This window comes from Dama dama, chromosome 9 (genome assembly GCF_033118175.1).
Source record: "Dama dama isolate Ldn47 chromosome 9, ASM3311817v1, whole genome shotgun sequence".
NCBI classification, from domain to species: Eukaryota; Metazoa; Chordata; class Mammalia; order Artiodactyla; family Cervidae; genus Dama; species Dama dama.
The window spans coordinates 30957475-30982434 of NC_083689.1; the positions used below are offsets into that span (position 1 = coordinate 30957475).

Below are 24960 nucleotides of genomic sequence, written 5' to 3' on the forward strand. Positions count from 1 at the left end.
AGTAATAGTTGCAAGAATATGTAATGAGAAAGAGAAAAGGAGAGGTGGAAGGCAAGATGTTTGTAGCTCTAGATAATAGCGTGAGGATTAAAAGACAGAACTTTCAAAAGGTGATGTAATGTTAGACTGAAGTAACATAATTATATTTCCAAAATAATCACTGGAAGGACAAAATAATAACTCATAAAAATTGGAAGAACAAACATAGAATTTAATAAACTAATACTCATCTTTCTAAATAGAGATTTACTATATAATTTCTCATGTATATATTAGATAATAATGTCATAATAATACTTTTTAGGGTCCTAAATGTACCCAGTAGCAGCTAAAAATCTGAAAATAGTAAAAGTAGTAACTTTTAGAAAGTGGAACTTGAGCTATGAAGCATAATGCTTGGCTTTACTCCTTCTCATTAGGAGCACTTAAGGTTTATTTTAAAAATCTGTTCTTATTAAAAACCAAGAGAGGAGGAGAGCGTCCTCCATGAGTTATTTGGAACAGATATCAGGTGCTGTGCAAGAAATGAGCTGGGCAGGGAATGTACCAAGCTCTTCACTATAGATCTAAACCAGACTCCTCAGACCACACTGCCACAATTATTTCTTAAAGCAGGGGAACCCTTATGGATAAGGTGCAAAGCCATTCACGTAAACCACGGATTCGGGCTCAGCTGGGAATTAGAGAATAAAGCTCTGGAAGAGGGCAGCTACTTTGAGATGAGTACCTATTCCACAAACAGAACTATGATACGGATTCTGTTTGCTTTTGTATCATCAGTGGGAAGAAACGACACTGGCTATTACACTTGTTCCTCTTCAGAGCATCCCAGTAAATCAGCTTTGGTCACCATCCTAGAAAAGGGATTTATAAACGTTTCCAAATCAAATGAAGACTATGAAATTGACCAGTATGAAGAGTTTTGTTTTTCTGTCAGGTTTAAAGCATACCCACAAATCAGATGTACATGGACCTTCTCTCGAAAATCATTTCCTTGTGAGCAAAGTGGCCTGGACGATGGGTACAGCATATCTAAGTTTTGCAATCATAAACACCAGCCAGGACAGTATATCTTCCATGCAGAAAATGATGACGCCCAGTTCACAAAAGAGTTCACGCTGAATATAAGAAGGAAACCTCAAGTGCTGGCCGAGGCATCTGCAAGCCAGGCTTCTTGCTCCTCTGATGGGTACCCGATACCATCTTGGATCTGGAAGAAGTGCTCAGACAAGTCCCCCAACTGCACAGAAGAAATCACAGAAGGAATTTGGAATAAAAAGGCCAACAGGAAAGTATTTGGACAGTGGATATCGAGCAGCATGCTGAACATGAGCGAGGCCGTCAAAGGGTTCCTGGTGAAGTGTTGTGCCTACAATGCCCTCGGCACGTCCTGTGAGACAATCCTTCTGAGCTCACCAGGGCCCTTCCCTTCCATCCAGGACAACATCTCATTCTATGCAACAATTGGCCTCTGTCTTCCCTTCATTGCCGTTTTAACCATGCTGATTTGTCACAAGTACAAAAAGCAATTTCGGTACGAAAGTCAGCTGCAGATGGTGCAGGTGACTGGCTCTCTGGATAACGAGTACTTCTACATTGACTTCAGAGAATATGAGTATGACCTCAAATGGGAGTTTCCGAGAGAAAACTTGGAATTTGGGAAGGTCCTCGGGTCGGGTGCTTTTGGAAAAGTGATGAATGCGACCGCCTACGGAATTAGTAAGACAGGGGTCTCCATCCAGGTCGCAGTCAAGATGCTGAAAGAAAAAGCAGACAACTCGGAGAGAGAGGCTCTCATGTCTGAACTCAAAATGATGACCCACCTGGGCAGCCATGAGAATATCGTGAATCTGCTGGGGGCGTGCACCCTGTCAGGACCAGTTTACTTGATTTTTGAATACTGTTGCTACGGCGACCTTCTCAACTATCTAAGAAGTAAAAGAGAAAAATTTCACAGGACGTGGACAGAGATTTTCAAGGAACATAATTTCAGTTTTTATCCCACTTTCCAATCACACCCGAATTCCAGTATGCCGGGTTCAAGAGAAGTTCAAATACACCCAGACTCAGATCCTATCTCAGGGTTCAATGGGAATTCATTTCAGTCTGAAGATGAAATTGAATACGAAAACCAAAAAAGGCTGGAGGAAGAAGAAGACCTGAATGTACTGACCTTTGAAGATCTCCTTTGCTTTGCATATCAAGTGGCCAAAGGAATGGAATTTCTGGAATTTAAGTCGTGTGTTCACAGGGACCTGGCTGCCAGGAACGTCCTAGTGACCCAGGGGAAAGTGGTGAAGATTGGCGACTTTGGGCTGGCTCGAGATATCATGAGTGATTCCAACTACGTCATCAGGGGGAATGCCCGTCTGCCTGTGAAGTGGATGGCCCCTGAAAGCTTGTTTGAGGGCATCTACACAATTAAGAGCGATGTCTGGTCGTACGGAATATTACTCTGGGAAATATTCTCGCTTGGTGTCAATCCTTACCCCGGGATTCCGGCTGATGCTAACTTCTACAAACTCATCCAGAGTGGTTTCAAGATGGACCAGCCGTTTTATGCCACGGAAGGAATATACTTTATAATGCAATCCTGCTGGGCTTTTGACTCCAGGAAACGACCATCCTTCCCTAACCTGACTTCATTTTTAGGGTGTCAGCTGGCAGATGCAGAAGCAGCGATGTATCAGAACATGGATGGCCGTGTTTCAGAGCGTCCTTCTGTTTACCAAAACAGGCGACCTTACAGCAGAGAGGTGGACTTGGGGCTACCCTCTCCTCAGGCTCACACTGAAGATTCCTAGAGAAACGACTTAGTCTTAAGGACCTCATCCCCCCCTGCCTACATTAAACAGGCTGTGTAGATTACCAAAATAAGATTAATTTCATCACTAAGTGAAAATATATTCTCAACTGCTGCTTTGCTGGACTTTTCTCTAGAAGCTCTCTGTATTTACTCTTGTTTCCAAAGGGACTTTTGTAAAATCCAGTCATCCTTTGCACAAGGTAAGAAGAGCTGATAACGTTACTGAAGCATCTACCTTCATCCAAAGGCCTTCCCAGGCTGGCTTGAGTGAAAATTGTCTACCTGAAGTATAGTATACTCTTGTAAATACAGAAGACAAAAGCATTTTGCTAAGGAAAAGCTAATATGATTTTTTAAATCTGTTTTAAAATAATATGTAACTTTTTCAGCTATTTAGTGATATATATATATTTTTTTTTCTGGATCACCCTATCCTTTATTTTTTATTTTATTTTTATTTTATTTTATTTTATTTTATTTTTTTCCAGTGGGTTTTGTCATACATTGATATGAATCAGCCATGGATTTACATGTATTCCCAATCCCGATCCCCCCCCCACCTCCCTCTCCACCCGATTCCTCTGGGTCTTCCCAGTGCACCAGGCCGGAGCACTTGTCTCGTGCATCCCACCTGGGCTAGTGATATATTTTATGAATGGAAATAAAGTTTCTACTATAGAAATGTTAAAAAAAAAAAAAAAAAAACAAACAAACAAGAAAACACATGATTTAAAATTATTTAAGTAAATGGTAATGTAGGTAGTTGATGAGGATATGCCACAGAGTTCCCCACGTAATTATCATGTTTCTTTTCCTCCAGAAATTTTCTAGAACAAATTCACCATAGATATTGCTTTAGGGATAGTCATAACTCAAGGTGTACTGAAAGGGGATTTAAATTATATAACCTACATTTTTTTCTTTTCTCCTTGCATTAAGCATCTATTAATTATATTTACATACCTAGTAAGAATTAGTGGGGATTTGGAATCAGACAAACCTTCTTTTATTTTTGGTTCAACTAATTACTAGCTGTGCTTTTAGAAAATTTTCCTGATTTTCATTATTCTCATTTATCAAAAGAAACCTCTATTGTGAACTCCAAAGAAATATTGTCAGTATTAACTAAGATAACAAGTGCAAAGTGTTTGGAAGAGTGTGGATCCACATATATTTTGCCCTTTATCCTATGCTTCTCTAATTTTTTTCTTCTAAACATTTTTTTTTTCTAAAAAAACACAGTTTATTTAACAAAATATTCTCATCATTGAAAATAGTTCAATATTGCTGGAATTTCCCAGCTTAGTTGAAGTCAATTCACATTTCTGACTTAAAAGTAATTAAAGAAATGAATTATCCAAAGCAAGCAAATTATTGTGTCAAGTTGTCCTCTAGCTTCTTCCAATATCAATGAATAGTTTGTGCTTTAATGAGATTACTTTGTCTTTATGTTTTAATCATCCTTATAATTAAGTTTCAGGTTTGTAATAAAAATAATTTTGTATTTGGTAACAAATGAAATCTTCAGTTTTATGCTTAAATATAAGCATAAAAATTATAAGAAAAATGTTTTACCATTGTATTTTATGCTGTCTTTTCTGATCTAGTGAGTTTTAAAATAGATTCTTCTAAATATTATTTCTAAGTTCCTCAGTAATATTAGTACCAATAATTGGGATAAAACAAATATTCGCTAAAAGTAAGGGATTTTTAAAGAACTTGGTTCACTTGATTCATTTTCCTATTTTCATTTCTCTTATAAAGCACCTTAGAGTAAACATGACAACCATGTCAAATTTTTTGATCTATTTAAGCAGGCTGAAAAAAAATATTTTCTACTAAGCTCTCCTAAGAAGCTCTAAACTCCTTGCTCAATTAGAGGGCACACAAAGACTAGAGAACTTTTAGATACAATATACAGATTTATCTTTTAGAGTTAATTATGTGTTGACTTATTATTTAAATATAATAAGATCATTGGTGGCCATATGTATTGATATTCAAAAATGTTTCCTGGTAGTATATAGCTCCATCTTGACTCATTTAAAAAGAAGAAAAAATATATCTAAGTATCCTATTGATATAGGTTGTAAATTACTGTTCTTCATAAAATAATAAAAATGTAAATATACAATCCCAACTTTTTTTGTTGTTTCTTTTCTCTTTGGAAGCATGACAACATTTTGATTAAATGGATACTTGTTTAGTCAAGGTAGGATAAGTCCTAGTCACTAAAACTGATTGTGGTGAGTCAGAGGCAGCTAATGAACTCAAGGCTTAAAATGGCATTGATCTCTGCTCACTCCTTTGTCTATTTGACCATGAAATTGGAAGTGGGCAACTCTTCTAGCTATGAGCACTGGCATAGAAACACCTTTTTGTTCCTAAGAACTAAAGAGCAATTTAAATCTTATATTTCCAGTTCAAGTCAAGGAACTATTTCCCTTGTGGGATCACTCAGAGCTGTAAAATAACACTTTTGCAGAGTTGAAAGCAATCTGGGAAAACTTAATTTTCACTAGAGTAACCTGAATTTTCAGTTATAGTGAACATTATTTTTGGAAAGAAAATATGCAGGTAATCAAATCTTGACTTTTTATGTATGATAAAATGCACTGTTATAGCCCAATTAAATCTTTTCCATAAAGTTAATGATAGTCCCAAAACATGTGAACTTTTAATAAAGTAATATTATGTGTTCCAAAGCAATAGAGAGATTCTGTTGAACAAAAGCAGAGTAATTGCAAATAATTTTTGATAATTTTAACTTTGTGTTGAATTCACTAGTCCTATTCCTAGAGAAGGTCACTATTAGCTCCTTGTTGAGTTAATGCAAAGAGGGAAAATAAAGATTGCTGGTAGATAAGGATAATTTGAATCCTCCTTATTCTCTGGAGAATTTCAAAAGAAGAGGCTTCAGGCTCAGATGGTAGAGTGGCAGGAAGTAAGAGAAAGGTACAGGAATAAGGAGGAAAATTATGGAAAATGCTTCACATTTATACATACAACAACAATACTCCATCACACCGTTTCTGCCCCATACGTAAACAACACCAGCACCATTCTATCAGTATCTTGAGCAAAATACTAGAAATTGGGTAAAAGTCAACCTGGAAGATACAAACACAAAAAATGCAGAATGTTTAATATTAATATCAGATAAAGTATTTAAAATTGAGAGCATTAAATAAGATAAAGATATGCTGTGATATTCATAAATCCCATGTGTAACAACTAACAAAGCAATTCAACACAAAACTTCAACACCAGCCAAAGTATTGATAGTAGCATTGCTTCTAGTGAGTAACATTTTTCCATTTTGCCTTGAAGGCACTGGTAAGATGTAGGCAGAAATGGTGAGGTGGAGTTTCAGGGGAAAATTCTTTGAAGTGGGCCTACTTTGTTTGCACCTTGTGAATTCATCTTTTTAATCCTTCTTCTGACTTAAATGTGTGTGAGATGGCTAGAAATCTAGCAACTGTCTCGTGAAACACGTGACTCTGAAGTGCTCTGACCTGACAAGATGACTGTGTCCAGGTCAGGGTGAAAGCCAGCTGCTAAAGATTGTATGCTAGAAAGAATGAAGGTAACATGTTTCCCACTGATAAATACAGAGAACTACTGTGTTTGTCTTAGATTGCAGGTTTGTGAGAAAAAAATAAATCACTATTTTGTTCAGGACTGTTATTTTAGTTATTTCTTATTAGAGGCTTAATATAATTTCAACTGATAGGAAGCGCTTGTTAAAGATACAACTATAGGGATTTTCCTGGTGGTCCAGTGGCTAAAGACTCCATGCTCCCAATTCAGGAGGCCTGGGTTCGATCCCTGGACAGGGAACGAGATCCCACATGCTGCAACTAAGAGTTTGCATGCTGAAACTAAGACCTGGCACCATCAAATAAATCAATATTTAAAAAAAAGTGCTACCATAGTGGGAGATTTAAAAAGCTTTCCCAAATATGAACAGGTAGAGTTAAAGCACACAAAATTAAGTAATTATATAGGAATTTTGAATAAAATTAATTTCATTTGGTATGTGTGTGTGTATATATATGTATATATATACATATATAAGTTTCTATATATAGACAGTACATATGTATGCATTGTCAATGAATACAGCTTGAGCAGCAGGGTTTTATTTTTAATTGCACCTTTAAATTATGAAATTGATTTGAAATTGATTTTGAAATATTTGCATATATATGTACGTAGCTTATATGGAAGATGCCAACAAGATTTTTTTATTTTAATTTAAATGTATAGGACACTGTGTGCTATTTAGGCTTCCCAGGTGGCTCAGTGGGTGAAGAATCCACCTGAAATGCAGGAGGCACGGGAGACATGGGTTTGATCCCTGAGTAGGGAAGAGCCCTTGGAGGAGAGGATGACAACCCACTCCAATATTCTTGCCTGGAGAAGCCCGTGGACAGAGGAGCCTGGCGAGTTATAGCCCATGTGGGCGCAAAGAGCTGGACGTGGCTGGAGCAACTGGGCATGCACACGCATGTGCTGTTTGTTTGGTGTATGTGTGCCGTGGTCTCCTCCAGGGGATCTTCCCTATCCAGAGATCAAAACCGAGACTATTATGTCTCCTGCTTTGGCAGGAGGGTTCTTTACCACTAGCACCTGGGAAGCCTGTTTGTTTGGTGGTAAATGTTAAGTCTCGCTCATAATTGGTCCTGACTTTACAGTTGTCAGTCATATCTTTCAGGTAGCATTATATCAACCATTTTCAATAAAACACAATACTTCCAAATCACATCTCAAACATATAGTTCATGGTTAAGCAAATTCTCTTAGGTTTCAATAAATGATAATACTGTTAGAGATGCTTTTGTGGAATATATTTTAAGACTGTCTTGTGCTGTTTGGTAGAAGACACCTGCAGAAAAGATGATATTTAAGTTAGTTTCAGCATTTATGATCTTAGGTGCACTACAGAGAAGGTGCATTTTTCCTCGTCCTCTTGGGTGTTCTTTTATTTTAAATCTGACTTTCATATAGATTTGTGTCTCATAGTCTAAATATAATGGAATTCTAAAGATATCTAGTGGCTGATACCCAAGCATACATTAAAAGATGGGAAGCACTGAGCAGTGTGAATGTACATATTCATAATAGCTGCCTAACTAATATTTTTTCCCTCAGTAGACTAAGTCATACTGTGTATTTTCCATCCAACTGAAATATTATAAATCACTTTTTAATATCTTTTTATCTGAACAAGAAAAAAATCATTTGTATTACAGACATGTAAATTTAACTTAAAACTACAAAACCTAGTTTGAAGCTTGATACTCTGGCCATAAATCATATACAATAACATTGTAAATGAGATAACTGTAACATTATATTCTCTGGGCAAGGTTAATAGATTCACTTCAAGTCTAGCAAGAAATTGTAGCTGACATTTTCCCATTTCTTTCAGAAAAGCCTTTATAAATCCTCAACTTCTAAATTGGACTGGATTAGGTCCCAGTGGAGAAAATCCTAGATTTAGTGTTTTTAATTTCCTAACTTACTGAGTAGGAACCAACTTTATAACTGTAGTCAAATATGACTGGGGGACTTTTTAACAGGTTATTTTTGTTATTCTCATCCAATTCCAATAATAAAACTAATTGTGTTAATAATAATAAAGAAGAAATGATGGCAAAAGTGATAGTAGTCTAAATTTTTAAAAAAGCCTATCAATTTTGGTTAAGCCAGGCCAACAGTGGAGAGAAAAATATAAATAAGAGTTTTATTCAAACCTTCCCTGGTTGACTAAACAACACACAGAAGGTCCACTGCTTTCATTTTCAGCTCACAGCTCTTTATCCTGGTAACAGAATATTTACACTCTACTATGCCCTGTTTCTTGCTGCTGTTAAACTCTCCTCTGGGAACTGGCACAATGGGTGATCTTAATCTCCTTTTACTGTGAGGAAGAAGACTGTCTGTGTCATGATACCTGGAGGCCCAGAAAGCTCAGCTGCCTAACCTAGCCTGTGCAGGGAAACTTTTTCCAAATGCCATGTTAGCATTGGGCTTTAGTTACAAGATCTTAGTTACATCAGGAAACAAGATGTTTCCTGATCGTTGTAAAAACTGAGTGATCTGCAAGGTGGGGAGGTGGTTGTATAGGAAAATTCCCCACAATGTGGCATTTCTTCTCCTTCTCATTTGTCAGAACTCTCATTCTTATCTCCAAATACCACGGTTATTATATGGTCTCTTTCCTGCTAAAAGTTTCTGTGGATTGCATTTTATGCTGTATATTCTTGTTGAATTATTCTTCGGGGAATTCCGTTTCATCACTTCATTCTGATGCCCAAGTCCTACCAGGTGTCCTTGTCCTTCTCCTTCAGGGATAGAAGCAGGCTTTTCCCACTGTCCTTTCAGATCTTCCTACAATGGGCCCGGTATATCTGAGTTTTTGCAGTATTTCTGTTCTCTGTTTACACTTGTCTCATTTCCTATCTTTATTCTTGCTCTTCTCCTTAACTTGGATATCTACCAAATCCAAGTAAAACCGCATGCTGTCATGGGGAGGGCATATGATTAACACATTGCTCAAAACCCAATTGAAAAGGCATCTGATTCCCTGAAACTTGCCGTGGCTCATTTCACTCTACACTGACTTTCTCTTATTTAAATTTCCTATAGACTTACTATAATACCATCTAGCACATTTAATTTCCTTTAAGTAGCATTATGCATATTCCTTGAGGATTATTCATATGTCATTAACTAGACACCAAGCTACTTCAGGTCAAGAATAATACCTTTTACCTCTTTACACTCCTTGTAGAGTCAGTGAAATTCTAGGTGTATAGTAAATGATAGTTGAATTCAAGTTAATTTTTTTAGCAGATTATAAGCCTTGGCCATTCTGGACATCTGCTGTAACCAAGTTGCATGTTATTATAATAAATTTTCACTAGTTATTTCACTGATTGAATTACCATTAAAACTTCTTAAAACCCTATTTTATTGTTCTTTCAGAGTGATTTGGGAGTCAGACAGGTGCTCTCTTTGAACTTTTTGCCTCCTTAACAAGCAATAATCATCTCTCTAAAATGCACCTCCAGTTCTGTGCTTAAGGAACGAGCATTTTCTAAGTCTTTTGTACTGTTTATAGTATTGTTTCTTCTATTTGACAGCTCAAATACTGCCTGGCTTAAACCCACAGATCCTTAGGGTAGAGATTATTTAGTCATGACTTTTTTTTATCTTAGCAATACAAACAACACATATAATAAATGTGGGTATTTAATGCTTAAATCTGATACAGGGATTCCTTTATTGTAATTAGGTACAATATGATGCCCTGAGGCTTCTGGCTCTTGCTTTCATAAAAAGATTGGTTAAGAATGAAGGATGATATTAGCATTGTCCTTATGGAATAAAATATTACTATCCATCTTTCAAATATCAGCCTCATAAAGTAAGGTGGATCTCATCTCTGGTAACACAAATTATATCTCAGTCTAGAGAATTGTAACTTTTTAGACTTATAATTTGTCAATTCTTATCACAGATGCAATGACCTGTCAAATGGTCAGCATATCTTACATGATTGGCAGAGACACCTGCTAGGTTCTGTTTCTTGGTTTCATTTTTTGTTAAAATTAGTTCCATGAAAAGGTAGGCTATCTGTAAGTCTTTTGTGATTGTGTCTATATGGCATCAAGTCAGTGATTTTAAAAGCTTCAGTTAGTAACTTGCATTACGATTTCAAAGAAGTAATTAAAAGATTATTTATTTGGCCCTTTTCAATAATTTGTTGTTATTAACATGAATTTAATCCTTCTATTAGTAGCTATTCATTTTTATTCTGCATAAAATGCTTCTCTGGATACTTTTTGAAGTACAAGTATAACACACAATCCTATCAGTATATTGAAAATGCACAGCATGCGTGCACACACATACAGACAAGCACTTAAACACACATGCAAGTGAAAGGCTAAATAATAAGAGATTAACATGTACTTCTATGAAATAATATGAGTGAACGGGTAAATGAACAATGTGAGTAAATATTGTGCATTGAAGGAAGATTACTACTTGGGTAGGGGTTATAAGGAGAAAAGCGTTTCAGATGAGAACTACTATTTGTTAAACCCTTGAAACTCATTGTTCTATCATTTTCAGTTTCTACCATTTTCAGACAACTCACCAAAGATCCACTTTATGTGGATTTTCACTTTTGCTGAGGAAAGAGTCTATATTATGTTGCTTACAAAGCTGATGTAGAGAGTGATATTAGCTGAAATGCCTCTATCACCCATCTTCATTTAATGTTACCTTTCCGATTCTATATGGTGGTATTTGTCAATTTGGGACTCAAGAAGATTCTGGACAAGTTATTACACTTGAATATTAAGTCTGGTCTATTGTTTGCCTCATGACTGACTATGTTTTACGTATTCTGATAACCCGTCACCTGCAGTGTCTAACACATTTCAGATATTCACTATCACTTTGAATGTATGTGTGGGTGATGGAAAGATACATGTGGCCTCAGTATGGCAGTGAGAAGTGGGAGAGGAAAATGAAGTTGAAAAAAGTTAGTGAGGTCATAACAGAGAGGGCCTTGAATTCTAGCAACTTGTTCCCGCTCTATGATATAGGCACTTATTTTATTTTATTCATTTTCCCCAGGCTTATTAGGATATAATTGAAATATACCACTGTATAAGTTTAGGTATACAACATAATAATTTGACTTACAAATTTGTAAAATGGTTATCTCATGCTTAGTGAGCTTTCGTCAGGTGATACAGATACAAAATAGAGAAATAGATAATTTTTTTCCTACTGATGAGAACTCTTGGAATCTACTCTCAACAACTTTCAGACAGCAGTGTTAATTTTCATACAGCAGTATTAATTATCAAGTCATGTATATATATCTTATAACTAGAGCTTTGACTTTTGACTGCCTTCATCTAATTTCCCCTACCCTCAACCCCAACTCTGGTAACCACAAATCTTAACTCTTATTCTATGAGTTTGTTGGTCTGTTTGTTGTTAAAGTATTAACTAACCTACAACACTGTGTTTGTTCCTGTTACACAGCATAGTGAATCAATATTTCTATGTGTTTAAACATGATCACCATAATAAGTTTAGTTATAATATGCCACCATACAAAGATATTAAAGAGTTGTTGATTATATTTCCCATGTCATACATTTCATACCCATGACTATTTTGCAACCAGAAATTTGTACCTCTTAATCTAGTTCAGTTCAGTTCAGTCGCTCAGTCATGTACAACTCTTTGCGATCCCATGGACTGCAGCATGCCAGGCTTCCCTGGCCATCACCAACTCCCACAGCTTGTTCGAACTTATGTTCATCGAGTCGGTGATGATATTCGACCATCTCATCCTCTGTTGTCCCCTTCTCCTCCTGCCTTCAATCTTTCCCAGGATCAGGGTCTTTTCCAGTGAGTCAGTTCTTTGCATCAGGTGGCCAAAATATTAGAGTTTCAGCTTTAGCGTCAGTCTTTCCATGAATGTTCAGGGCTGATTTCCTTTAGGATTGACTAGTTTGATTGCCTTGCAGTCCAGGGTACTCTCAAGAGTCTTTTCCAACACCACAGTCCAAAAGCATCAATTCTTTGGCGCTCAGCCTTCCTTATGGTCCATCTCTCACATCCATGCTTGACTACTGAAGAAACCATAGTTTTGAATAGATGGACCTTTGTTGGCAGAGTAATGTCTCTGCTTTTTAATATGCTGTCTAGGCTGGTCATAAATTTTCTTCCAAGGAGCAAGTGTCTTTTAATTTCATGCCTGAAGTCACCATCTGCAGTGATTTTGGAGCCCAAGAAAATAAAGTCTGTCAATGTTTCCATTGTTTCCCCATCTATTTGCCATGAAGTGATGGATAGGATACCTTGCATGATCTTAGTTTTCTGAATGTTGAGCTTTAAGCCAACTTTTTCACTCTCCTCTTTCACTTTCATCAAGAGGATCTTTAGTTCTTCTTCACTTTTTGCCATAAGGGTAGTGTCATCTGCATATCTGAGGTTATTGATATTTCTCTTGGAAATCTTGATTCCACCTTGTGCTTCATCCAGCCTGGCATTTTGCATGATGTACTCTGCACACACATTAAATAAGCAGGGTGACAATATACATCCTTCACGTACTCCTTTCCTGATTAGGAACCAGTCCGTTGTTCCATGTCTGGTTCTAACTGTTGCTTTCTGACCTGCATACAGATTTGTCAGGAGGCAGATAAAGTGGTCAGGTATTCCCATCTCTTTAAGAATTTTCCACAGTTTGTTGTGATCCACACAGTCAAAGGCTTTGGTGTAGTCAATAAAGTGGGAGTAGATGTTTTTCTGGAACTCTCTTGCTTTTTCTATGATCCATTGGATGTTGGCTATTTGATTTCTGGTTTCTCTGCCTTTTCTAAATCCAGCTTGAACATCTGGAAGTTCTTACTCTAACTCACTCCTTTTTTTGTCCCTTACTCTTCTCCCCTCTAGCAACCACCTGTGTTTCTCTCTGTTACATTGTTTTCTGTTGTGTTACATTTGTTCATCTGTTTTGTTTCTTTTAGATTTCACTTAGGGTAGCTCAGCTGGTAAAGAAGCTGCCTACAGTGCAGGAGACCCAAGTCAATCCCTGTGTTGAGAAGATCCCCTGGAGAAGGGAATGGAATCCCACTCCAGTATTCTTGCCTGGAAAATTCCATGGAGAGACCATGGGCTCGTAAAGAATTGGACATGACTAAGTGGCTAATGCTTTCACTATAAGTGAAATTGTACAGTATTTGCCTTCCTCTGCCTGAATTATTTCACTTAGCATAATACTCTCCAGATATGTCCATGTTGTTGCAATTGGCAAGGTTTCACTCTTTTTTTTTTACAGGTGAGTATTATTCTATTGCATATATATGTATATCACATCTTCTTTATTCTATAGTTGGGCACTTAGGTTGCTTCCACATCTTGGCTATTATAAATAATGCTGCAATGAACAGTGAGGTGCATGTCTGTTTTAATTAGTTTTCTTCAGTTAAATGACCAGGAGTAGGATTGCTAGATCATATGTAGTTCTATTTTTAATTTTTTGAGGAATCCCAATAGTCTTTTCCATAGTGGTTGCACCATTTTACATTCCCACCAACAGCGCATGAGGGTTTTCCTTTTCCTTTGCCAAAACTTGTTATTTGTTGTTTTTTTTGGTAATAGTCAATTTGACAGGTATGAGTTTACACCTCATTGTTGTTTTGATTTGCATTTTCCTCATGATGAGGAGTAGGAAATGGCAACCCATTCCAGTATTCTTTTTGTTTTCCATTCCAGTATTCTTGCCTGGAGAATTCCATGGACTGGCTACAGTCCATGGAGTTGCAAAGAGTCAGACATGACTGAGCGACTAACACATGATGATGAGGAATATTGATCATCTTTTTATGTGCTTGTTGGTCGTCTGCATGTCTTCTTTGGAAAAAATGTCTATTCAGATCTTCTGCCCATTCTTAACCAGGTGGTTTGCTTTTTGATGTTGAGTTGTGTAAGTTCTTAGTATATTTTGGATATTAACCCTTTTATTGGATATTTGGTTGTGAATATCTTCTCCCATTCAGTAAATGTCCTTTCATTTTGTTGATAATTTCCTTTGCTGTGCAAAATCTTCTTAGTTTGATGAAGTCCTATTTGTTTCTTTTGCTTTTATTTCCCTTGCCTGGAAGGAGAAGGAGACATGTCCATAAAAATATTTCTGAGACTGATATCCAAGAGCTTACTGCCTGAGTTTTATTCCACAAGTTTTATAGTTTTAAATCTTACATTTAAATCTTTAATTTATTTTGAACTTATTTTTGTGTATCATGCAAAAGAGTAATCCACTTTGATTCTTTTGCTTGTTTCTGTCTAATTTTCCCAACACCATTTATTGCAGAGACTGTATTTTCCTCATTGTGTATACTTGCCTGCTTTGCCGTAGATTAGTTGCCCATTCAAGTATGGGTCCACTTCTGGGCTCTCTATTCTGTTACATGGTTCTATGTGTCTGTTTTTGTGCCAGTATCATACTGTTTTGATGACTGTAGCTTTGTAATATCCTTCAAAATGAGAGTGCATGATGCCTCCAGTTTTGTTCTTCTCAGTATTGTTTTAGCTCTTTGGAGCCTTTTGTGTTTCCATACAATTTTAGAATTATTTGTTCTGTTTCTGTGAAAAATACTGTTGGTATTTTGACAGGGATTGCACTGAATCTGTAGATTGCCTTGAGGAGTATGGTATTTTAACAGTATTAATTCTTCTAATCCATAAACATGGTATATCTTTCCATCTGTTTGTATTGTCTTGAATTTCTTGCATCAGTGTCCTAAAGTTTTCCAAGTACATGTCTTTTACCACTATGTAAAAGAGGTCTTTTATCTCAGGTATTTTATATTTTTTGATGCAATGATAAATGGGAATATTTTCTTAATTTCTCTTTCTGATAATTCATTGTTAGTGTATAGAAATGCTACAGATTTCTGTATATTAATTTTATATCCTGCAACTTTACCAAATTTCTTGATGAGTTATAGTAATTTTTCCAGTGGCATTCTTAGGATTTTCTATGTATAGTATCATGTCCTCTTCACATAGTAAGTTTTATTTCTTTATTTCCCATTTGGAGTTCTTTTATTTCCATACATTACACAGTTTCTCCATTCTGGTGTCTATAAAAATTAACTCTTTCTAGTCCCACATAATTTCTAGAAATTGTACTGTTCCTTCACTGCTGGTTGTTCTTTTCTTGGTTATAAAATACTATAGTATGTATATGTGTGCATGCAAGCTCAGTCACTTCAGCCATATCTGACTCTTTGCAACCATATGGGCTGTAGCCTGCTGATTCTCCAGTCAAGAATACTAGAGCAGGTTGCCATGCCCTCCTCCAAGGGATCTTCCTGACCTAGGGATTGAACCTGCATCTCCTGAATTGCAGGCAGATTCTTTACCCACTGAGCCTCCTGGGAAGCCCCATAACATGTGTATAGCTTAATACATTTAACAGATTTTATTATATATATTACATTAATGTTATATGCTAGTGTTATATATTCTAGAAGGAAATGGCAACCCACTCCAGTATTCTTGCCTGGAGAATCTCAGGGACAGAGGAGCCTGGTGGATTGCCATCTATGGGGTCACAGAGTCGGCCACAACTGAAGCGACTTAGCAGCAGCAGCAGTAGCATACTATACTACTTCATATTGTGTTATGCTAATTTATTTAAATAATAGTATTGTACTCATTTTATTTGTTATTAATTCTCCTCTAAAAAAAGCTCTATGTATACAGGGACTTTGTATCTTTATTTATTTCTGTATCCTCATGCTTATAACAGTATCTAGTCAATAGTAGACACTCAGATACACATTTTCTGAGTTGTTTAATTAGTGTTGTGAACTAATTTTTGATACATTGAATTTGTGCTTCTCAAATAAAAGTTTGTCAGAAGTTGTCATAGAAATAAAAGGGTTTCAATTCAAAGATATTGTGGAGATATAGTGATAAAATTTAATAGAGCAAGCACAATTTCAATTTGGTGGATAAAGTAGATCTCTCAGAAGATAGAATTTAAACTTAAAGCTAAAGGAAGAGATAGGAAAGCAGACAATTGTTATAAACTATACTTATGAATGTGTGCATGTAGGATTGTGTGCCTACAGACAGCGTAATACCCCTGATCAGGTCAGAGACAAATTATTTATGCTGCTCTTATGAAGAATTAATGTATAAATTTAGTGATTTTACTTTATCTAGTTGTAGTGCTATGTAATTATAATCTATGTTCATTTTTAGTGCATTCATATACCTTACATAGGAGCCAGCCCTGGTGGCTTAGATGGTAAAGAATCTGCGGGAGACCCAGGTTTGATCCCTGGGTCAGGAAGATCCCCTGGAGAAAGGAAATGGCACCCCACTTCAATATCCTTGCCTGGAGAATTCCATGGATCAAGGAGCCTGGTGAGCTACAGTTCATGGGGTCCATAGTTTATGTGACATATTGGCTTACCGTGAGAAATGGCATGATGATATCCTCATTGTAGAAAGTTTGATTAAAAAATAGCTGATCACTTTCTTCCAGGGTGTTGTAATTGATTAACATGGTCATCTCTACAGTATTTGAGTTTCAGTAGAAATTTTATTATATGATACTTGTATAAAATTATGAAGAGAAAGTACTTGGATTCGAATTCCAGCTTTGCCCTTAATAGTAAACAAATTCAGCAAATTATGTAATGTCAATTTATGTGAGATTAGTAACAATATCAAATATCATTGTTGTAAGAATTAAGTGAGATAATGTTATCAAATTGAAAATTTTTCTACTTTTGTTCCTCTTTCCTACAAATTTTTTTCTTATTCACCTACATTTATTTTCTTTCTTTTCAAAATAACTGTTCTCCTACAGTTTAAGGCTACTCTCTTACCTATGGGACTTCCCTGATAGCTCAGACGGTAAAGAGTCTGCCTGCAATGAGGGAGAACGAGGTTCGATCCCTGGGTTGGGAAGATTCCTTGGAGAAAGGAAACGACAACACACCCCAGTATTCTTTCCTGGAAAACCCCATGGATGGTGCAGTCTGGCAGGTTACAGTCCATGGAGTCACAAAGAATCATACACCTACACTTCAAATATTTTTTCAGAATTATTTAGCTCTGACTATTCCTCAATTTTCAAATGACTTTATTTTCACCTTTCTAAAAGGTGAATTTCTTCTTATCAGTACACAAACATAATCAAATCTTTCTCATTCTTAAGTCCCTATTGCCCTGCAGTTTATTCTCTCCCCTTTTTTCTATTTTTTACACCACAGCTTCTTCAAACAAATGAAGAATTTACTTGATACTCACTCTTTAAAATTGTGTTATCATTTATTATCTCCACTAGAATGGCTCAAATTCTCATGTAGTTTATAAGTTTTAGAGAATACTCTTCAATGAAGAATGTTTTCACTATAAGTGTACTAAGTAATGGAAGAAAACATATTTAGAGCATAGATTTACCTTTGCTTCTCCTGGGAACCAATGAGAAACTTGGGTTTCAGGAATTTTATGATAGTTTGTATGTGGAGTACTTACTTGAATACATTGCAGGTTTGGAACTGTAATTCTTTATGAGTCAGTTTTTTAAAATTTACTGACTAGTAAATTTTATTGCTTCTGGCTTTTGTGATGGGTGGATTTATGCAGAAAATTCTGTATGTAGTAAATAACTTCATTATGCATGGGCCTAACACCTTGTCTCATATTGTCCAGCAGGCATTAAAGTGCCAGCCTCTAGTCTGCATTTTGGTTTCCATCTCTTTGGACCACTTGCATTTAGTTCCCACTTTTCTCTCTAGCTTTCAGTTTCTTCTTCAATCATGGTGTATAAGGATTTTTCTCATTAAAGTTTGGCTATACACTTAAATATCTTATTGTAGGGGAGGAAAATAATTATTCCTTTTAGCTTTCTAAATTTTTAGGTGAGAACTCCTCTGATAAAAGATGATTAAGAAGAGAAAAGCAGATAGAAATTTATTAACATATGTGGCTCATGAATACATGGGAGATACCCAGGGAAAAATGAGTAACTCCCGAGGTAGCTTAGAATTCCGGCTTCAGGATCAGTTCAGTCCCTCAGTCACGTCCGATTCTTAGCCACCCCATGGACTGCAGCCAGCCTGACTTCCCTGGCCATCAGCAACTCCTGGAGCTTGCTCAAATTCATGTCCATTGAGTCAGTGATGCCATCCAACCATTTCATCCTCTGTCATCCCCTTCTCCTCCTGCCTTCAATCTTTCCCAGCATCAGGGTCTTTTCCAAGGAGTCAGTTCTTCACATCAGGTGGCCAAAGTATTGGACCTTCAGCTTCAGCATCAGTCCTTCCAATGAGTATTCAGGACTGATTTCCTTTAGAATTGACTAGTTTGATCTCCCTGCAGTCCAGGGGACACTCAAGAGTCGTCTCCAACACCACAGTTCAAAAACATCAATTCTTCAGTGCTCAGCTTTCTTTATTGTCTAACTCTCACATCCATGCATGACTACTGGAAAAACCATAGCTTTGACTAGATAGTCCTTTGTTGGCAGAGTAATGTCTCTGCTTTTAAATATACTGTCTAGGTTGGTCATAACTTTCCTTCCAAGGAGCAAGCGTCTTTTAATTTCGTGGCTGTAGTCACCATCTGCAGTGATTTTGGAGCCTGAGAAAATAAGTCTGTCACTATTTCCATTGTTTCCCCATCTATTTGCCATGAAGTGATGGATAGGATGCCATGCATGATCTTAGTTTTCTGAATGTTGAGTTTTAAGCCAACTTTTTCACTCTCCTCTTTCACTTTCATCAAGAGGATCTTTAGTTCTTCTTCACTTTCTGTCATAAGGGTGGTGTCATCTGCATATCTGAGGTTATTGATATTTCTCTTGGAAATCTTGACGCCACCTTGTGCTTCATCCAGCCTGACATTTCATATGATGTACTCTGCATATAAGGTAAATAAGCAGGGTGACAATATACATCCTTGACTTACTCCTTTCTTAATTTGGAACCAGTCTGTTGTTCCATGTCTAGTTCTAACTGTTGCTTCTTGACCTGCATACAGGTTTCTCAGGAGGCAGGTAAGGTTGTCTGGTATTCCAATATCTCTTTAAGAATTTTCCACAGTTTGTTGTGATCCACAAATCAAAGGCTTTGGAGTAGTCAATAAAGCAGAAGTAGATGTTTTTCTGGAACTCTCTTGCTTTTTTGATGAGCCACCAGATGTTGGCAATTTGATCTCTGGTTCCTCTGCCTTTTCTAAATCCAGCTTGAACATCTGAAAGTTCTCAGTTCACGTACTGTTGAAGCCTGGCTTGGAGAATTTTGAGCATTACTTTGCTAGCATGTGAGATGAGTGCAGTTGTGCAGTAGTATGAACATTCTTTGGCATTGTCTTTCTTTGGGATTGGAATGAAAACTCACCTTTTCCAGTCCTGTGGCCACTGCTGAGTTTTCCAAATTTGCTGGCATATTGAGCACAGCATTTACACAGCATCATCTTTTAGGATTTGAAATGGCTCAACTGGAATTCCATCACCTCCACTAGCTTTATTCGTAATGATGCTTCCCAAGGCCCACTTGACTTCACATTCCAGGATGTCTGGCTTTAGGTGAGTGATCAGACCATCATGGTTATCTGGGTCGTGAAGATCTTTTTTGTACAGTTTGTCTGTGTATTCTTGTCACCTCTTCTTAATATCTTCTGCTTCTGTTAGGTCCATACATTTCTGTCTTTATTGTGCCCATCTTTGCATGAAGTGTTCCCTTGGTATCTCTAATTTTCTTGAAGAGATCTCTGGCTTTTCCCATTCTATTGTTTTCCTCTGTTTCTTTGCATTGATCACTGAGGAAGGCTTTCTTGTCTCTCCTTACTATTCTTAGGAACTCTACATTCAAATGGGTATAATTTTCCTTTTCTCCTTTGCCTTTAGTTTCTCTTCTTTTCTTATCTATTTGTAAGGCCTCCTCAGACAACCATTTTGCCTTTTTGCATCGCTTTTTTCTTGGGGATGATCTTGATCACTGCCTCCTGTACAATGTCTTGAGCCTCTGTCCGTAGTTCTTCAGGCACTCCTAAATATCAGATCTAATCCCTTGAATCTATTTGTCACTTCCACTGTATAATCATAAGGATTTGATTTTGGTCATACCTGAATGGTCTAGTGATTTTCCCCACTTTCTTCAATTTAAGTCTTAATTTGGCAATAAGGGGTTCATGATCTGAGCTACAGGCAACTCCCAAGTCTTGTTTTTGATGACTGTATAGAGCTTCTCTATCTTTGGCTGCAAAGAATATAATCAATATGGTTTCGGTATTGAACGTCTGGTGATGTCCCTGTGTAGAGTCCTCTCTTGTGTTGTTGGAAGAAGGTGTTTGCAATTACCAGTGTGTTCTCTTGGCAAAACTGTTAGCCTTTGTCCTGCTTCATTTTGTACTCCAGAGCCAAATTTGCCTGTTACTCTAGGTATCTCTTGGCTTCCTACTTTTGCATTCCACTCCCCTGTGATGAAAAGGACATCTTTTTTGGGTGTTAGTTCTAGAAAATCTGTAGGTCTTCATAGAACTGTTCAATTTCAGCTTCTTCAGCATTGCTGGTTGGGGTGTAGACTCGGATTATTGTGATATTGAATGTTTGTCTTGGAAATGAGCAGAGATCATTCTGTAGTTTTTGAGATTGCACCCAAGTACTGTATTTCAGACTCTTTTGCTGACTATGAGGGCTACTCCATTTCTTCTAAGGGATTCTTGCCTACTGTAGTAGATATAATGGTCATCTGAGTTAAATTTCCCTATTCCTGTTCAGGACCAGTGACCCCACAAGAGACTGACCCAGACTTTCCTGTGAGTGACCAGGATTCTCTGGCGGAGGTGTGGGTCGGCTGTTTCCTCCTGCAGGGTCAGGGACACTGAGTGGGACCTTTTGAAGGAGATTCCCATTATCTTCATTACCTCCACCATAGTTTGGTCTCTAGTCAAACAACAGGGAGGGAATATAGCCCCTCCTATCAACAAAAAATTGGATTAAAGGTTTACTGAGCATGGCCCCACCCATTAGAACAAGACCCAGTTTCCCCCACAGTCAGTCTCTCCCACCTGGAAGCTTCCATAAACCTCTTATCCCTCAGAGGGCAAACAGAATGAAAACCACAATCACAGAAAACTAGTCAAACTGATCACATGGACCACAGCCTTGTCCAACTCAATGAAACTATGAGCCATGCCATTTAGAGCAACCCAAGATGGATGGGTCATGGTAGAGCATTCTGACAAAATGTGGTCCACTGGAGAAGGGAATGGCAAATCACTTCAGTATTCTTGCCTTGAGAACCCCATGAACAGTATGAAAAGGCAAAAAGATATCACACTAAAAGATGATCTCCCCAGGTCATTAGGTGCTCAATATGCTACTGGAGAAGAGTGGAGAAGTAACTCCAGAAGGAATGAAGAGACAGAGCCACAGCAAAAACAACACCCAGTTGTGGATGTGACAGGTGATGGAAGTAAAGTCTGATGATGTAAAGAGCAATGTTGCATAGGAACCTGGAATGTTAGGTCCATGAATCAAGGCAAATTGGAAGTGGTCAAACAGGAAATGTCAAGAGTGAACATCGACATTTTAGGAATTAGTGAACTAGAATAAACATTGGCATTTTAGGAATTAGTGAACTAAAATGGACAGGAATTCAGGCTTAAATACCATTTTAATAGAGAAATGGGAGAAGGGGTGTAGGTTTCTTAGGGGAAAGAAAATGCTTTTAGAAAAGATGAATGAGCCTTTAGAAGAACAAATGGGAAGTATGATAGTTTGTGGGAAAATTTGTTTGGGAGTCATGTTAACTTCTCCCCTCCCCTCCTGTGATAAGCATCAATCTTTCCTGTTTGATGAAATTTCCAGATAGGGGATTTATGACAACGGAGTTCCTTTTAGAGGATCTATCTTTAGGCAGATAAGAGGAGTTCAGAGAAAGCCTCTCCCTGCATTTGTTGCTTTTCAAGTACCTACAGCTCAATATAATCACTATGCCAAAGTGGTATATTTTGGGGTGGAATGTTTTGAATTTCTATAGTTATATTTTGGCTTGGCATATTTTGGTATTTAAGTATTTTATTCTGTATTTTATTTATTTCAATCAGGAAGAAGTAATTCCTTTATTAGTTCTATATCACTTTCTGAATTCTCCATTCCCTGCAGTATTGTAGTAGTCAGAACCCCTCCATGAATTCTGTTTTTATTAAAGTCACCAAATATATCTAAAGACAAAGAGCAGATACCTTATTTGCCAACAGTTGATAGCTAACTCATTTTTTTGCTTCTGGAATATTAGTCCTTCCTGTCTTTCTACACTTTAGATTCATTTTCCTGTTCAATCTCATCACTGGCCCTTCTTCCTAAGACTGCCAATTTAGTTTTCAAGATCTATCCTTGACTATCATTTCTGCTATCTATAGATATCTCCATAGCTAAGGCTTTAATCTGATAATTAAAAAATTTATATTTCCAGAGATTTCTCTCCTGTTTCAGAACAAGTTTATCTGGCATCTGGATATCTACCATGTATTTCCCCTTAAACTAACATGTTAAAAGTCAAATTTATCACTTTGCCTACATGGGTTCACTCTGAAAATCCCTGATGCCTACTTCCCCACTAACTACACATGATTCTTTTTGACTTTTTAATTCCAATAAATGGCAAGCCATTAATCTATTTAGTCAAACCACTTCTTTGGAAATCCTCTCCTCACTACTTTCTCTTTTGGCCAGCACAAGAAATAAATGCATCATGTCAATTTTCCCCCACCCACCCCAAACTTGTCTAATTCATCCATTTCTCTTTTTGTCCATTTCATGCTACTTAAGAACAGGCTGTCTTCCTTCTCACCTGGTTTGTGGTAGGATATTTATTTCCTCTCTCCATACTTCCAATTTTGCCACTCCACAATAAAATAAACTTTTTTTTTTTCCTAAGAGAATATCTTCTCCTAAAAGTTTTTTATGCATACTACTGCCTCAGTCTGGGGTACCTTTTCTGTCTCTGCCTCTTTAGCTGAAGAACTCCTATTTACCATTCATTACTTATATTACTCGTAATCCAGGAGGCCTTCTCAGACTTCCAGTGCTGACTGTTCCTTCTTGTGCATGTTCTTTTCACAGCACTTATCACATCATGTTTTACCTGCAGATAGCCTAACTAGATAGGCTTTTTGGCTTCTCAGCCTTTTTGGCTAAGATCAAGTGTAGCATCTGTTCTTATCAGTTTAATATCTGATACATTCTCTATCTGAGGCCTATATATTCAATGGATTTTTGGAGCAGGGAGTTGGAATAGGAACTTACTCTGTGGGGGAAAAAAAAGAAAATGAAGAAGGAAGAAAGAAGAAGAAACAAAGGGGGAAGCTCTTTGAAAGCATGCACATATATATCCAGTGCTACATACAGGGTCTCGCACATAGTAGCCACTTCGTAAATATTTGTTATATTTTTAAACAAGAGCAATATTCTCAGTGTCTGTCATTTTATCCAAAGCCAATGAAATGTTATTTTGGCAAGTAATATCCCCATTCCAAGTATTGTTAAAAACAGAATAGATTCTCTTTTTAATATTGATTGTAGTTTAGTACAGATCTATCTTGAAAGTCATTGCAGATGGTGATTGCAGCCATGAAATTAAAAGACGCTTACTCCTTGGAAGGAAAGTTATGACCAACATAGACAGCATATTAAAGAGCAGAGACATTACTTTGCCAACAAAGGTCCGTCTAGTCAAGGTTATGGCTTTTCCAGTGGTCATGTATGGATGTGAGAGTTGGACTATAAAGAAAGCTGAGTGCCAAAGAATTGATGCTTTTGAACTGTGGTGTTGGAGAAGACTCTTGAGAGTCCCTTGGACTGCAAGGAGATCCAACCAGTCCATCCTAAAGGAGATCAGTCCTGGGTGTTCATTGGAAGGACTGATGTTGAAGCTGAAACTCCAATACTTCGGCCACCTCATGTGAAGAGCTGACTCAAATGAAAAGACCCTGATGCTGGGAGGGATTGGGGGCAGGAGAAGAAGGGGACGACAGAGGATGAGATGGCTGGATGGCATCACTGACTCGATGGACATGAGTTTGAGTAAACTCTGGGAGTTGGTGATGGACAGGGAGGCCTGGCGTGCTGCAATTCATGGGGTCACAATGAGTCGGACATGACTGAGCGACTGAACTGAACTGAACTGATCTTGAAAGTAGTAATGAAAGCAACATTAAATAGTTTATTTGATATTTGCTATGCAGTTTATTATCATTTTTCTTCAAGGACCTAACCAATTGGTTGATTATCTGAAAACAAAATATGCTGGTCTCTATGTATTTAAATATTTTTACCAAAATAGTCATTGTGCTGAGTTTATAGACTATGCCAAAAAAAGTATTTAAAGTTATATGCTTTCTATGTAATGTTCCTATAGAGTTGAGTGAATGTTTATGAATTTGAATGTAAAAGTGCATTTAATTTTATTTCTAACCATTTTAGGAGTATATATTAGACTATTTTCATGAATACTGTAATTGATTTCAGAAAGTAGTGTTTCAACAGAGGGGATTATTTCAAATGATCTTCAGAAATATTTCAC

The 24960-nt window shown here is 37.1% G+C and overlaps 1 protein-coding gene and 1 pseudogene across 1 annotated transcript in view; both read left to right on the forward strand.

Annotated features, from left to right (window-relative positions):
* LOC133062798 (receptor-type tyrosine-protein kinase FLT3-like) overlaps positions 1-3019 on the forward strand; it is a 47503-nt gene extending 44484 nt beyond the window's left edge. The window contains exon 3 of the mRNA XM_061152177.1: positions 467-3019. Within this exon, the coding sequence (XP_061008160.1) occupies positions 467-2804 (2338 nt within the window). The 3' untranslated portion in view covers positions 2805-3019. The remainder of the gene's footprint in view (positions 1-466) is intronic.
* A 20532-nt stretch (positions 3020-23551) lies between these two features.
* On the forward strand, positions 23552-23684 carry LOC133063053 (U2 spliceosomal RNA; annotated as a pseudogene).
* The last annotated feature ends 1276 nt before the right edge of the window (positions 23685-24960 follow it).